A 16,545-nucleotide genomic window follows, 5' to 3' on the forward strand; every position below is an offset into this window, starting at 1 on the left:
TTCCAAACATTTCATGTAAATGGAATTATACAATATGTGGCCTTTGTGTCTCACTTCTTTTAGTTAGCATGTTTTCTAGGTTCATTTGTGTGATAGTATATATCAGTACTTTCTTCTTTTGTGTAACTAAATAATATTCCATCATATTAATATACAATTTATTTATACACTCATCAGTCATGTGACATTTGGTTTATTTCCACTTTTTTGGCTATGAAGAATACTGCTATGAACGTTTATTTATTTTTTTTGTGAACGTACGTTTTCCATTCCTTCGGATATATATACCTAAGACTAGAATTGCTGGATCATATGGTTATTCAATGCTTAACTTTTTGAGGCACTATCATACTATGTTTTCCAGAGCGGGTGTACCATTTTACATTCCCACCAGCAGTGTATGATAGTTCTAGTTTCTCCACATCCTCATCAACACTTATTTTTTATCTTTTTGATTATAGCCATCTTAGTGGGAGTAAAGAGTGGTATCTCATTGTGCTGTTGTTTTGGTTTTGCTGTATGTTTTAGTTTTTTATACAGTCAACTATAATACATCAACTATATCAGGAATACACATATATATTTCTTTATAATTAAGTATGCACTAGTTCTACACAGTTTAATGAGAAGAACTGCATTCTCTAGGTCCCCCACCCTTCCATTTCTTCTTTCCCACATATAATGACTTTTAACCAGTAGTTCTCAACCAGGACAGTTCAGCTCCCCCTCCTCCCCAAGGAACTTTTGGCAATGTCTAGAGACTTGTTTGACTATGACAACTGGTTTGGAGGGAGGGCTGTTACAGGCATCTCATGTGTAGAGGTCAAGGATGCTGCCCAACTTTCTGCAATGCCTTGGCCAGCCCCTTTACAACAAACATTTATCTAACCCAACATGCCAGTAGTGCCGAGGTTGAAAAATCTTCCTTTAAACTCCCTTAATGTTGATCTCCATATCTCTGAGTAACTTGCTGCTTCTTAATTTTTCTGTTTTGGGCACTGTCTAATACTGTATCTTTATGAAAAATAATGATTTAACTCATTACCTCTCTCATTTTCCTATCCTTTCAATATAGTTATGTTGTAATTATGGGGAATTTATTAAGATTTCTCATTAATTTGAATGACCATGGTTCATTCAGAGCTATTCAATGCTGAGCTTTGTGATTAACTGATTACTTTTCCTTTCCTTCATACCTTTTTGTTTTCCTTGGAATTCATATATTTTTTGTTTGTTTGTTTATTATGTGCTTTATAATCCAACCCCTGCAAATTCTCTATTAATTGTCTAAATTGCCTTTCAATTCTTCATTCACATCAGTTATTTTCTCAATTTTATCTTCCCAAAAATAGGGTTCCCAGAGCCTAACTTACTCCCATCTGGACTACATTGCCCTCGTTGCTGGTGTACATTAATTGTTACCTTGGGATCTTTCACCCTTATCCTGGGAATTCCCTTTGTCTTTTTCCTGTGTGGAGCTACTGTTTCCTGAACCTTATTATCCTCATTCTTTGTTCCTAGTATTCCAAAATACCTCTGTGATATTTCTTGGCGTGGGTTTATTTTCTCCATTGTGTTGAACACTATGTGGATCCTTATGATTTGGAAACTCAAGTCCTTCAGGCTAAGAAATTTTCTTAAATTATTTTTGTTAATTAGTTTGGCCTCTCCATTTTATCTGGTCTTATATTTTCTGTCTTCTGGAACTTTTATTATTTGGATGTTGAAACTGCTAGACTGGTTCTCTTTCCTCTCCTATTTGCCACATCGTTTTCTTTTTGTTTTAGTTTCTGTCCTATATCCTCAACTTCATACACCAGTTCATTTTTGGAGTTTTTAATTTCTGCAATCATATATTGTATATCTAAAATCTTTTCTTGTTTTCTGAATGGTCTTTTAAAATAGGCTGGGGTTTTTTAGAAACATTTTTGAGAATATTAATGATCATTTGCTTTATCAAAGTTATATTTTCTCTTTGTATATTCTACTTCCATCAATTTGCACTTTTTTTCCTATTTGATCTCGTTTCATATTAGTGGAGTTTCTCAGATGTCTGGTAATCCTTTTTCCTCCCTTATATTTAAGAGTAGGGGAATAAAAAATGAGAAGCTCTGACCATGTTAGTAGGGCTAGTTGACCGCAAACTTCACAATTTCTCACTGGGCCATTCAGTTGGGGGACTTTCTAAGTCTATATTTTTAAGACTTTCTTCTTAGAGTAGTCAAATTCCCTAGAGAAAACTTTTCTAATCTGTTAACTAGAGAGCTGGCAGCTAGCTGTCTGGCAGCCCAGTGGGAAAGAGAGCTGGAAGTCTTAGTTTCCAGTAAGGTATGTTTCATTTAATCTTCCTGTTCACAGTATAATATGTTTCCCTTTCAACAGCCTGCCCCAATCCACAGTTATGCCTGCTGATTCCTGGGTAGAAATTTTTCTTTTACCCTTTCAGAAAAGAAATCTTCAATTTCAGAAAATAAATCTTCAATAAACCTAGCAACATAGAGGAGTAGGAATCTGAAGATATGACTGCTTCCAAGTCAGACTTTCAACTCAGTTTTTAGCTTTTCATTTTGAAATAATTCCAGATTTGCAAAAATGTTCCAGAGTTTCCATATATACTTCACTACCTATCGGACGCTTTTTAGAAGTATAAATTCCCTGGATCCTACCCCTAGAGCTTTCAATTGGGTCAGTCCAGGTTGAGACACAGGAATATATTTTTCTAGAAGGTCCTTAAATAACTGTAATGTGTCCAGGTTTAGGAGCCACTTGCTTAGACATTTAGAGCTACACAGATAAGGGAACATTTCCTTTAACTTGGAGAATTAATAGCTTTATATCTAAGGTAAAAATTTGAGCCAGGACTTGAAACCTTAGCAGGAATTTAGGAGTTTCTTAAGTGAAAAAGTACGTTCTAGTAAAAAAAGCAGCATGAATAAAAGCAAGGAATTAGGAGAGATTTGGCATATTCATGGAATGGTATGAAGATCGATGTGGTGTGGTGTATATAGTAGGCAGTGGAAAGAAGGTAAGGTTGGAAAGGTAGGTTGACAGTGGATTTTAAAGGACCTTGTGTGCCATGATGAATTTGGATTTTATCATGCAGTCAATAAAAGCAATGGACTAATGCATAAAAACCATGCATTATGGTTTATTTTATGAGGAAGAAAATATAGATGGCAACAGGGATATGACCTTTAAAAAGGAAAATGGAAACAGAGAAATCATTGAGGAGGATGCTGTAGTAATCTGATTGAAAATCATTAAAGCATCGTTGTTATAACCATCCAAGGAAGAAATTTACTGGTCTCTAATAGAAATAATTGTTTGTAATTCATTCTCCTTGTTTTTTTTTTTCTAGGTTTGAAGTCCTCAGTTTTCTCATGTTGTGTTACAATTCTGCTATTGTGTATATGCCTGCTTCATCTTACCAGTCTCTTTGTCGGATGGGATCCAGGTTAGAAGAATAATTATCATTAACCATATTTATTTATCTATTTATTTATTTGACAAATATTTATTGAGCATATTCTCTATGGTAGGCACCATTATAACATCTGGCAGTATAGCAGTAAATAAAACTTATGGGGCTTACATTCCTGTAGGAATCTTTATCATCTCTCATACATCATGACTTCTTGAAAATATTTCAGCATTAAAGAAGTATTTTCTAGCTGAACATCAAGATAAGCCAAAGTTTAGGGTGGTTTCATGATATACCTAATCACTATTGCGATGCCAATTTTTATAAATTGCTTTGAGAGCTTTGAATATACAGTCCTATATGTAAAGAAAGTCTTAAGGAATGTGAACCTTTTCCTTTAAATATTTTACAAATCACTGTCTCTGCTTTGAATAAGAAAATTAGCAATACTACCAATGATCTATATGTCTCACTTGTATTCGTGTGTTCTAATCTTTACTAAATTAGAATTTCTAATAATTTGGACAGACCTAGGCTGAAATTTAAATATCTACTATAGGAAGAAAATTTAAGTAATATAAATATGAAGTAGTTTGAAGATAGAGGACATTTAGTCACAGAATTTCAGTTAAGAGACTCTGACTTTATCCTATCCAAATGATTTTTACTTGAAACTGAGCCACCCAAAAGAGTTAAATGCTTTATTAGTTTTCTGTTGCCTTATAACAAATTACCACAAACTTAGCTTAAAATAGTATACATCTGTTGTTTCACAGTTTCTGTAGGTCAGGAGTCTGGGTGTGACTTAGCTGGGTCCTTTGCTTAGGGTCTTACAAAGCTGCAGTTGAGATGTTGGCTGGAGTTGCAGTCTTATCTAGGGCTTGATTGAGGAATTAAACACTTTTATCGACAGAATTCAGTTCCTATAGTTGTAGGACTGAGGGCTTCAATTTTTTGTTGTCTGTCTGCTGGAGATCAGTCTCAATTCTTTGCCGTGTGCACCTCCCAATAGTTAGCCTAAAACATGGCACCTTCTTCAAAGTAGAGGAGTGAGAGAGACTCCAGGAAGACCTGCACTTCGTGCTTAAATGACATAATCAGGTACACATAATCATAGAAATCCCATCACCTTTGCCCTATTTTATTGGTTAGAAGCAAGTCACAGGTCTCACCCATACTCAAGAAGAGGGAATGACACACGGCATGAATACAAGGAAAGAAGGATCATCGAGGTCATAGCCCCCAAGGGTCTGTTCATTACAAATGCTTTGCTCTAGTTCCTGCTATTGTCTTACTGGGAAAAGAGTGTGGTCCTCTTTATAACAAAACTCAATTTTGGTAATTAAGAGAAGGCCAGTTCGAATTAGCTGTAAGTTTGATTTTATAGATTATCTTAAAATATATTTTTTTTCACTTGCGTGTAGTAACGTGATTAATGACTAACAAAGTTCTTGTCTCTAACCTAGATACTGTTATCAGGAAAATACACTGTTTAAGCACTTACCTCCTCTCTACAGATAAATTAATTTATAGGTGACTGTTTTTGATTCATTAAAACAAATCTGCTGAATTGCTGATTGGCAACATTATTGTTGCATTTAATAAATTTTCTTAACAACAACGGTGATGGCAGAGTTTAATGGTTGTCAAACTTTTGTACACATATTCCCTAAATAATTTTGAAAAACTAAGTACCCTTTGTACATTTTTAAGTTAACACTTAAAATTTTTTATCCTATCTTATTTATTTACTTTTTTACACCTATAGTACTTGGTCTTCCTAGGTGGTCTCCCATCCAAGTACTAACCAGGCCTGACCCTTTTATCCTATCTTAAATAGTAGCAAATGATATAATTTCCAGTATGTAAATATCGACCTAATAAAACAAATAGTGGTTGTGTCAGTATTTTAAATGTGTATAATGTAAATACTACAGTGATACCTACTATCATCCATTTGAGGAATAAATGAACAAACTCTGCTTTAATAGTCTGACATTATATTATTCATTTTTCTTCTTGAAATTGAATTCCCATTATATTTTACCCACATATTTTATCCTAATATAATGTTATTTTATACTTATTAAGTCTTTTCACCTAATTATTCTGCTACAAAAAAATATATATGTAAACTGAAATTTAAAAAAAATTTTCCTGAGACCATGTATCACTAAAAACTAAAAAAATTTCTTCTAGACTCAACACTCCAATTATTCTAATAAATTAATTGATGAAACAGCATTACAACTTTTGATTATTAAGCATAACTTTTCTGGAAGCATCTCTTAATGAAATGAAAGGTAGAGGATTGTTTATGGTACTTCAATTTAAAATAGCCTCATGGACATCAGTTATTTTGAAATGTCCCTTTATTTGCTTTGAGATTTCTGTATTTCCCACTCATTCATCCTTATAACAATTTGAGATGTGTGAAAGTGTTGCATTTCTTTTTGAAGAGGGAGAAGGATGATTTTTGAAAGACTCGGCTATTTGAGAAAAGTTCTTTTTATTGATACAGTCCACCAGAATGTATGTTTTATGAGAGCACAGATTTCATTTATTTATTTCTTTTTGCCTGTTTACAACTGTATGCCTAGCCCTAGGACAGTGACTTACACATAGTAGATACTCATTAAATATTTGAGAAATAAATAACTGAATAAATGAATTTGTGAAAGCAAAAATATTTAATTCAGTGAAAAAGGAAATCACACATGATAAATATACTGTATTTTCCTAGGGTTTGTGTGAGTGGGTTTCCACGGCAACATGAAAAACACTGGAAAGAACTCTCTGGTCGAATAGTATTGGATCCCGAATTTATGGTGCAACTTCTCACAGGGGTTTATTATGCCATGTAAGTAGGTGGGCTGAAATTAGGTGAATTCTTTCTAATGTCTGAAAACTTAATATTTTACTTGCACAACATCGAATGTTTTGTTTGTGATGGACCTATTATCTTATTTTTCTAATATGAATTCCTCTTAGTACTTTTTTTTTTGGCAAATGTGCACTTTTAATATGAAAGCAATATAACTGTTGAAGACAGTTTATATTGAGATATAATTGACATAATTTTCGGTGTACAAGGATAATGATTAGATGTATTTTATATTATGAAATTATTACCACAATAAGTTTAGTTAACATACATCACCATACATAGTTCAAAAATTTTTTTTCTTGAGATGAGAACTTTTAAGACTTACATTCTTAGCAACTTTCAAATATATAATACAGTATTGTTAATTATAGTCACCATGCTGTCCATTACATCCTCAAGACTTCTTGTAACTGGAAGTTGGTACCTTTCGTCCCCCACTCATCCCCCAGCTTCCACATCTGGTAAACACCAATCAGTTCTCTGTATCTGTGAGTTTGGTATTTTTTTTTTTTTTTAGGGGGGTGGGGTGGAGGTTAGATTCCATATATAACTGAGATCATACAGTATTTGTCTTTCTTGGTGATTTATTTTTCTTAGCATGATGCTCTCAGGTCCATCCATGTTGTTCCAAATGGCAGGATTTTCTTTTTTATGGCTGAATATTTGTGTGTACTGCACACACGCACACACACACAGTATTGTCCATTCATCCGTCAGTGGACAATTTTAAGTTAGGTTGTTTCCATGTTTTGGCTATTGTAAATAATGCTGTAATGAACATGGGGTGCAGATATCTTTTTGAGATAATGATTTATTTTCCTTCAGATATTTCCTTCAGCAATTCAGAAGTTGAATTGCTGGATCATATGTTAGTTCTACTTTTAATTTTTTGAGGAACCTCCATACTGTTTTCCATAGTGGTTATACCAATTTACATTCCTACCAATATGCATAGAGTTCCCTTTGCTCCACATTCTCAATACTTATAATTTATTGTCTTTTTGATAATAACCATTCTAACATGCGTGAGGTTTTGTGGTTTTGGTTTGCATTTATTTCTTGATGATTAGTGATGTTGAGCACCTTTTCATGTACCTGTTGGCCATTTGTATGTCTTCTTTGGGGAAAAATCTATTCAGATCCTCTATCCTTTTAAAATTGGATTATTTTTTTTCTATTGAATTTTACAAGTTCTTAGAATATTTTAGATAATAACCCCTTACCAAATATATGATTTGCAACTATTTTCTCCCCTTCCGTAGGTTGCCTTTTAATTTTGTTGATCATTCTCTTGGCTGTGCAGAAGCTTTTTAGTTTGATTTAGTCCTACTTGTTTATTTTTGCTTTTTTTGCCTTTGCTTTTGGTGTCAGATTTAAAAAAATTATTGCCAAGACTGATATCAAAATTGCTTACTACATGTGTTTTCTTCTAGGAGTTTTATGGTTTCAGGTCTCACGTTCAAGTCTATAATCCATTTTAAGTTGATTTTTGTGTGTGGCATAAGATAGTTGTCCAGTTTCATTCTTTGCATGTGGCTGTTCAGTTTTTCCAACACTATTTACCGAAGAGCCTATCCTTTCCTTATTGTATATTCTTGGCTCCTTTGTTGTAAACTAATTGACTGTATACACATGGGTTTATTTCTGGGCTCTCTAGTCTGTTGAACTCCGTGGGAACTATGTGTGTTTTTATGCCAATACCATACCGAATTGGCTACCATAGTTTTATAATATAGTTTGAAATCAGGAGATGCCTCCAGCTTTGTTCTTCTTTCTCAAGATCGCTTTGGCTGTTCAGGGTCTTTTGTGGTTCCATACACATATTAGGATTTTTGTTCTATCTCTGTGAAAAATGCCATCGGAAACTAGATAGCGATTACATTGAATCTATAGATTGCTTTAGGTGGACATTTTAACAATATTCTTCCAATTCATGAGCTTGTCATTTACTTCCATTTACTTGTATTCTTCAATTTCTTTCATCAATATCTTATAAAAAACTAAGTATACAATGTACACGTCTTTTGCCTCCTTGGTTAAATTTATTCCTAGGTATTTTTGATGCAATTATAATTGGCATTATTTTCTTAATTCCTTTCTTTGACAGCTTGTTATTAGTGTATAGAAGTGTAACTGATTTTTATATATTTATTTTGTATCCTGCAACTATACTGAATTTGTTTATTAGTTCTAACAACTTTTTGGTGGAGTCTACATATAGCATGTCTTTTGCAAATAGATACAGCTTTACTTTTCCTTTCAGATTTGGGTGCCTTTTGTTTCTTCTTTTTTTTTGCCTAATTTCTCTGACAAGAACTTCCAGTATTATGTTAAATAAAAGTGGCAAGAGTGAGCATCCTTGTCTTGTTCCTGATCTTAGAGGAAAAGCTTTCAGTTTTTCACTGTTGAGTATGATGTTAGCTGTGGGCTTGTCCTGTGTGCCTTTATTATGTTGAGGTACATCCCCTCTAAACTCACTTTATTGAGAGTTTTTTAATATATCATTGAATTAGGTTTGCTAATTTTTTTTTGAGGAATTCTGCATCTGTGTTCATCGGGGATTACTGGCAAGTAATTTTCTTTTCTTGTAACCTTGTCTGATTTTGGTATCAGGGTAATGCTGGCCTCATAAGTTTGGAAGTATTCCCTCCTCCTGTGTATTTTGGAACAGTTTGAAAAGGCTTGGTTTTAAATTTTCTTTAAATGTTTGGTAGAAGTTACCCATGAAGCCATCTGGTCCTAGACTGTTGTTTATTGGGAGGTTTCAATTGCTAATTCAATCTCCTTACCTAGTAATCAGTCTGTTCAGAGTTTATATTCCTTCATATTTCAGTCTTGGTAGGTTGTATGTTTCTAGGAACTTACCCATTTCTTCAGGGCTGTCCAATGTGTTGGCATATAATTATTCATAGTCCTTTTAGTGCTTTTAAAATAACCAAAAAGTAACAAAACTAGTCAATAAATTGGAGTGTAGAAATTGTCAGGTTTTCTTTACAGAAAACTGTGTTTCTCTATATAGCTTATGGTTTTCATGAATGCATTAAATGGATTACCCTAACTATCAGCTCATGATAGAAACCAATTCATGTAAAGAAACATATATAAACTATTTTAAATGCTAATATACGAAATCTTTATTTTGTTCTTATAACCAAAAGTAGATAGTTTAAAAATGAAATGATGTGAAGACCTTGTTTCAGAACCAAAATAGTAAGACTTTGAACAATAAAAAGGTGGTTGTTGATTATTAGAGATATTTGCTAAAGGTAATAAACAATCTGCTTCTCCTTAGGTATAATGGACAGTGGGACCTTGGCCAGGAAGTCCTTGATGACATCATTTATAGAGCTCAGCTAGAACTCTTTTCTCAACCACTTTTGGCAAGTGACAACATTTACTTTGTATTAAATATACCTGCCCTGTAAAGGGCACTAGTGGGTAAAAAAATTTAATTATGTAATATATGAGGCAATTCAAATCATTGAGGGAAAAATGGTTATTCCACAATAGTAGTTGGTTAACTGTTGGAGAGAAAGCAAAATTGGTTTCGGTCCTCTCCTCCTACCACATATCAAAATAAAATATAAATAAATTAAAGAATTAAATGTTTTAAAGTCCTTTACCCATTTCCTATTTGCCGCGAGAATACATGCTGGCATTGCTTGCAGCTGCAGCGTTTACCCCGATAACGCATGGTTTACAGTCTTAACCTTATCCTCAAAGTTTGCCACGAAATATCTTGCTTTTATTATTATTTTTGCATCACTCTAGTATATCGATAGTCTTTGTAAACAAATGACATCATTCTACTTATAGCATTCTGTTTTTAGTAATGGTATTTCCATTTATAAAATACAGTAATTCTCAATCGCTGAAAATGTCAAATTCTAGAAAACGTAGCATTTCTACGTATGATGTTAACATTGTTCTCTAGCAGTTGTTAGCAGAAGATTCATTTGATGAAGCTGATTTATGTATACATGTCTGTTACATTAGGATTAGAGACAAGTTCTAAATAACTCCAAGAACAGATTTTATATTATATTTTATTTTAGCCTCAAAGAGCATGTTTATGTAAAATTAAATTAATGCTGGCAGTGAGCTTTCCTTTTCTTTCTTTTTCTTTTTTAAACAGGAAATGAGTTAAGATAAGAAAGAGGCAAAGGTTATAAATATTTACTCAGATTTCTAGAGAAGGACTTTCTAAGCTTAAGTGATTGGACAAGTCACTAAAAAAAGGTTGATGATTTTTTACCACATAAACATCTAAATTCTAAATGACCAGTTTTTTAAAAACAAAACTAATATGCAGTACACAGACTGAGAAAAATATTCTCAATAAGCATGACAAGAAAGCCTATTAATATTTGTTTATATAAAAAGATTTTATACTCTTCTATAAGATAAATATATCTCCAGAAGGTAAATGACTAATCTAAAAACAAATGTAGACATCCAATAGTGGAGTAAGAAAGGCATTCTTTATGTTACCAGTAGCAGTATAATGCAACTCTGAACATCCCTCTGGAGAAGCAGTTTGGTAATGTGTTCATTCTGTTTGACCCACTCTCCTATGTCTAGCAATTTTAATTTTTTTTTTAAATGGAAGCACAACGTTAATGTTACTTTTAATCGCAAAGGAATCAGTTTAAAAGTTTCGCAGCAAAGAATTATTAAGTTATATATTTGCTTGATGAAATTAAGTGTTTGAAATTTTATATTAAAGATGGTAAAGCAGTATACAACTATTCTTTTAATCTAGAGAAGAGAGGAAACATAAAAGTGCTAATAGTTTTCTAAGTGATTTGTCTAGGTGATTTTTCTTGTCAGTTTTCTGTATTTTCTAAGCTTTTCGTAATATTTTTATAATGATATTTTAAAAATATTGTTTATGTAGTTTTACTTGCAGCACTTTAAGAATACAATTTTAAAAGTCATTTTCTTTATATCTTTTTTATATTTTAAGCTAAATAGAAATTTATTAAAATAGCATTTATAATAATTCTTTATATTTGACTTTCCATGTATTTCTAATGTTATCCTTCCTAATTTACTCTTAGAGTTACATTAAACAAATGGATAGCAAGATAAAAACATTGCATCATCATAATACCTTGCATTTGTGAGCCTCTTTAAATTCATACTTTTATCTTTGTAATAATTTTATAAATTAAGTAGATGAGGCATTTGCAAGGCAATGTAGGTAAAGATATTGATAATCTCTCTTCCTGGAATAGTTCTTAATTATTGGGTATTTATTTATTGGACCCAATAAATAACATTTCTTTTCTCTATTCAAATCTAGCACCAGGTGATAAATAGATAAAATAGTGAATAGAGAAATAAGTATCATCTTACTACTGATAAAAACTAAATCGAAAGACTTAACTCCCTACCCCTCAGTCTAGACCTTGGAACAGCCAACTGGTGAAAATGTTTGAGTTGGTAGGGCAGGCACACTTAGCCAGGTTGCTACATTCCACTTGTTTTTGTCCAAGTGGAGAAGGAGAAAGACAATCCTCTATCTCAAGATCTCTACCACATTAGCACTACCCAGTTAAGAAACATGGACCAGTCAATGACATTTACTCTCCAAATATATTTTACTCTCTTTCATGGAGGGCAGAAAGTGATAAGACAAAATGCCGATATGTTTGGGGAAAATTTCTTATGAAAACAAAGGAGTAGAGAAAAGGCTATTTTTTTTTTTTAAATAAGATTAGATTTTCATGTTGTTTATCATCTGAAGAATCAGAAACTTATTCTACTTTTTCTTATGTCAGGGTTCAAATGTTTTCTTTGGAATGCTTTTTCTCTTTGAAAGTCAACCACTCTAAGGTATTGGTGGGGTGACACATTTTTAAAAATAAATTCTCATTTAAAAAGCTTGCCTAGAAGAATACAGAACAACGGAGATACAAACATTTCTGATACATTGTACTTTTATATTTTATATTACAAGTTTTAAATACATATTCAAAAATTATGTAAACACGAAGTGTAGAATTAAGTATAGATTGTATATTGGGTGTAAATAGGTGTGAACTTATATTATCATTTTAGGTTGCCAATGCCATGAAAAACTCATTACCATTTGATGCTCCGGATTCTTCACAAGAAGGCCAGAAAGTACTTAAAGTGGAAGTCACTCCAACAGTGCCAAGGATTTCTCGGACTGCGATTACAACAGCTTCCATCCGTCGCCATAGATGGAGGAGAGAAGGTGGGTACAAAATCTCTATAGCCTACTCATGGATTCAAGTAAATTTATCACTGTTTTTACAGACTGTATTAACACATGATATTATAGTACTCTCTATAATTAAAATTGTTCAGTTTATAAAAATAGCACTAGAAATGTGGTTTAAGTGCCTAAATTTATTTTAATATAAATTTTTTTAATCAAGTAAAAAGATGTCATTTAGAAGGCTCTATGAATGTTAAAACAGAAAGTAAGATCAAGTTAATGTTCGCCTTTTTTCGAACTAGTAATAACAATAAGAAAGAAGTTTCTTTAAGCCTCTTACCAGTAAAAAAGATGCATGTATGACCATTGTGGGAGAAAATTATGTAACTAGCCAATCTACTGGTATAATACTAGCTATCTGTAAAAAAATTGATTATTGTTGTTTTAGATCTTTGTCTTTGCTTTTCCTTTTTAATATGTGCTGAATCCAGCAGTATTTTATAGGCATATGGTACCTCAATAGTCAAGCTGTCTTGCCTAAGAGATATTAATTGCCATTTTAATGATCCCTATTTTTCTGTCCTATTCATTTGCAAACCTCACATTGTTCATCTGCTGCCTTATGTGTGTGTATGCTATGCACACACATGTAACTATTAAATAGTGTTTGTGTTTATATCATATCCATATATACATTCTCTTTATCTGCCAGGGTCAAAATGCTCAGAAAAGAATAGAGCAGCACAAAAGCACTAAAATTTTATATGTTGAATCCCAGATGGCTTTGACTTCTCAAACGAGGCTGACTCGAGTATTCCTGGCTCCCCGATCCAACACGGCTCCACTGACCTAGGGATCAAACGTGTGCAAGAGGGGGAAGTGCTGGTGCGCAGGACCCCTGAGCACGGCTCACCGGAGCCCAACTATGCAGCAGCCACAACAGAGGGTAGGACAGAGATGAGGAGGCAGAAGGCAGTGAGGCAGTTGCTGGAGAGGGATCCTGGCTCTCTATCCTCAAGCAGAACAGCTTTCCATTCTAGCGTGTGTTTCCACTACCCCAAAGTGTATTAGCTCCTCCTTGCAAAACACAACCCCCCATATGCCTAGCGCCAGGTCAGGTACAATCTTTAGTTAACATTCGTGCTGGCCTGAAGTCTGCATCCCTGTGTAATCAAAGAACAGCTTGGCATGGCTACTAACAAGGCAGAGGCCTGTTTCCAAAAGGTCTGCAAACGCTTGGAATTTTTTTCATTACTGAGCATGTTTATTTTAACATTAGAAGAGGAAAAATGCACCTAATGGACATGAGCCTTATTAATCAATATGAATTGATTTAATTCATATAATAATTTATTTTTAAAAAATATGTGAGGAGGATTTTAAAACATTAAGACATTATCTTTGTGAAATTGGACTAATGTGGAGCCAGAGATTTATGTCTAATCCCGGGGTGGTCAATTAAGAATTTATCTCTTTGGCAGAGTAAACTAGTACTGATTGGCTTTTTATAATCTGCGGTCAAGTTGCCTGGGTCTAACTAGTGAACTACTGACATCTTTATAAATGTACTATCCTAGTGCACACTACATTTTATCATTTAAGTAATAATTGTCTTATATAGCTCCCAAACAGAATTGAAATGTATTATTTAGAGGTCAGGTATCCTGGTCAATCCTGGTTTCTACAATGTAGTTATCTCAAAATGAGAATACTCCCACCGCCCCTTCTACAACCACAACTATCTGTAAAAGAACACTGCTCTCCAATAGTATTTATGTCCTGCTTTACATGTGGTGCCGTAGGTGTTGGCTTTGTGAAAGAAGGAGCTATAGCCTAATTGTTTTTTCATTCTTTAATGTATTGATTGCTACTGTGGAACCTTTACACTAATTTATGAAATATAGCAAATAGTTTTAAAATAGGTTACATATTTTTACTTATTTTGAAGACCAAACGTACATGAAGCAGGTACCTTCCACCTTAAGGAAGTCTCTTGCTCTCTGGTGCATTAAAAATGTGAGCATGCTCAGTAAGAATCTAAATCTACTCTTGTTCCCTTGCCCATTTGTCCAGATTAACCTTACTTTATTTAACAGTGCTGCATGTGCATGATCTAGGGACCCAAAGAGTTGGTGCTGTTTTACAGAGATCCTGTGGAAGAATTAGCCTTCTCTTTTTAGAGTTTTTATTTTTATTTTTTTAATGGTATCTCTTTATTATTCCTGGGAGTCAGTTTTATCTTGTATAAAGGCATAAAAATAAAGTATACAAATAGATGTTGAACCCAGAGTTGGCCTAAATTGAACAACATCCTATTTCTCAACATTCCAGGTGACTAAATGAGCCACTTGATGTGTATCTACTACCATTGTTAGAATGTTGGAATATTTGTGCTAAATGTAGTTGTACTAATTAATACTTGATGAAATTCTAGAAAGTGTGGGATAAGGTTAAAATATTTCTTAAATTTTTATCAAAAGTCATACAGTTTGAAAAGGAACCAAAATAATAGTTCCTTTTAAATATCCTATTAAATATTAAAATAATCTATTCTATTTTAATATCTCTGACTACTGGTATAAAATTTGCAGTTTGTGAGGGTAGGGTATAGCCACAAGGAATATTCTATTTTAATATCTCTGACTACTGGTATAAAATTTGCAGTTTGTGAGGGTAGGGTATAGCCACAAGGAAAGAGGAATGAGTTCCTTCACTGTGTTTGAAATTTCTCAAAACTTATTTTGCCTTTTTTAATTTAATTTCATTTTATTATTATTATTATTATTTTATGCCTACAGCACCTGGTCTTCCTAGGTGGTCTCCCATCCAAGTACTCACCAGGCCCAACCCTGCTTAGCTTCTGAGATCAGACGGGAACAGGCGTGTTTAGGGTGGCATGGCTGTAAACTAATTTGCCTTTTAATCTAGATTAATTGTAGTTTTAAATCATTATTAGTAGAAGCTAAATTTATAAGGAAAGACAGATATGAATGGAAAAGTTCATTAAAAATCCTTTTCAGTTGTCTCTTTGGATGATGAATAGTATTGTTACCGCCCAGGGAGAAAATTAGAAAGGAAATAAGTTGTGAGACACAATTGCCTTTTTATTCCTTGAGGTTTTTTAAACAGAAGGAAGGAAATTACTAAAACCTATGTAAAGTCCTGGTAATTTTGAAGTCTGCTGGAGCATTTGGATAAACATCAATAATTGACCTTAAAATATATACTATATATGTTTTTTAGTATGATGGTTTTAATAGCTTTACAATTGTACTCACGTCGAAATTGAAGGGAATGTGAGCCCATTACCTTTATCCTTTTAAGTAATATTTTATTTTAAAGCTGGATTTAAAATTATTACTAAACTGGGGATGCCTGTGATTAAAGTACAGTCAGTGTTCCATTATATTGATACAGCATTTCTTAGTATATAAATTATCAGTAGTAGGTTTTCTTGCATGGTGGCTCTTATGTTATCATCATCTCTTTTATGGTCATATTGCTTAGGCATCAGATCTGCATGTGGCAAGATTCAGAAGCAAGCACTAAGTCTCTCAGTCTCCTTTTCCTAATTCTATATATATATATATGTATATATATATATCCAATAATACATTTCTGTTCACTCTTAGTTTTATATTACTAATATCAGTCCTGAACCAATAACTATCCTTTCTTGGGCATTTTGGAGTTCTTTATACTAATTGTAAGTAAATTGCTAAGATGATATTATATAAATATAATTTAAAGTTTTTATTTTGAGATACGTTATATACTATTCCTTTGAACAAGGGGTTGAGAGAAGTGGTGTCAGCTGCATTTTCATATGGCTTTGCATGATTAAAGATTATTAAACTGCTAGATATAATAACAAGATGCTTTTGCTTTAAGGATAGCCTATTTTATTCTTTTGAAGGAAGGAAATAACTAATCCCTGTGGGAAAATATAGCTAGGAAAATATTTTTATTTTTCCAGGTACCATGTTAAATAAAAATTGTGTTTAAATATTTCACATATATTTTACATATGTAACCCTATCACAAAGTAAT

General features: G+C 33.1%; 1 protein-coding gene and 1 non-coding gene across 7 annotated transcripts in view; one reads left to right on the forward strand and one right to left on the reverse strand.

Moving 5' to 3' along the window:
* Positions 1-16,545, forward strand: part of FAM126B (family with sequence similarity 126 member B) — a 64,910-nt gene that overhangs the window by 39,603 nt on the left and 8,762 nt on the right. For 5 of the 6 annotated variants that reach the window (XM_023535954.1, XM_023535955.1, XM_011369187.2 and 2 more), the window contains 5 exons: positions 3,359-3,454; positions 6,165-6,281; positions 9,601-9,688; positions 12,372-12,531; positions 13,274-13,441. In XM_023535954.1, coding sequence (XP_023391722.1) covers positions 3,359-3,454; positions 6,165-6,281; positions 9,601-9,688; positions 12,372-12,531; positions 13,274-13,441 — 629 coding nt within the window. The remainder of the gene's footprint in view (positions 1-3,358; positions 3,455-6,164; positions 6,282-9,600; positions 9,689-12,371; positions 12,532-13,273; positions 13,442-16,545) is intronic. The other variant, XM_011369188.2, reaches the window with a different exon arrangement.
* LOC111745145 lies at positions 15,285-15,403 on the reverse strand. The gene has a single exon (XR_002782515.1). It is a non-coding gene; the product is annotated as a 5S ribosomal RNA (ribosomal RNA).

The sequence above is a fragment of the Pteropus vampyrus genome, unplaced genomic scaffold (assembly GCF_000151845.1).
Source record: "Pteropus vampyrus isolate Shadow unplaced genomic scaffold, Pvam_2.0 Scaffold146, whole genome shotgun sequence".
NCBI lineage: Eukaryota > Metazoa > Chordata > Mammalia > Chiroptera > Pteropodidae > Pteropus > Pteropus vampyrus.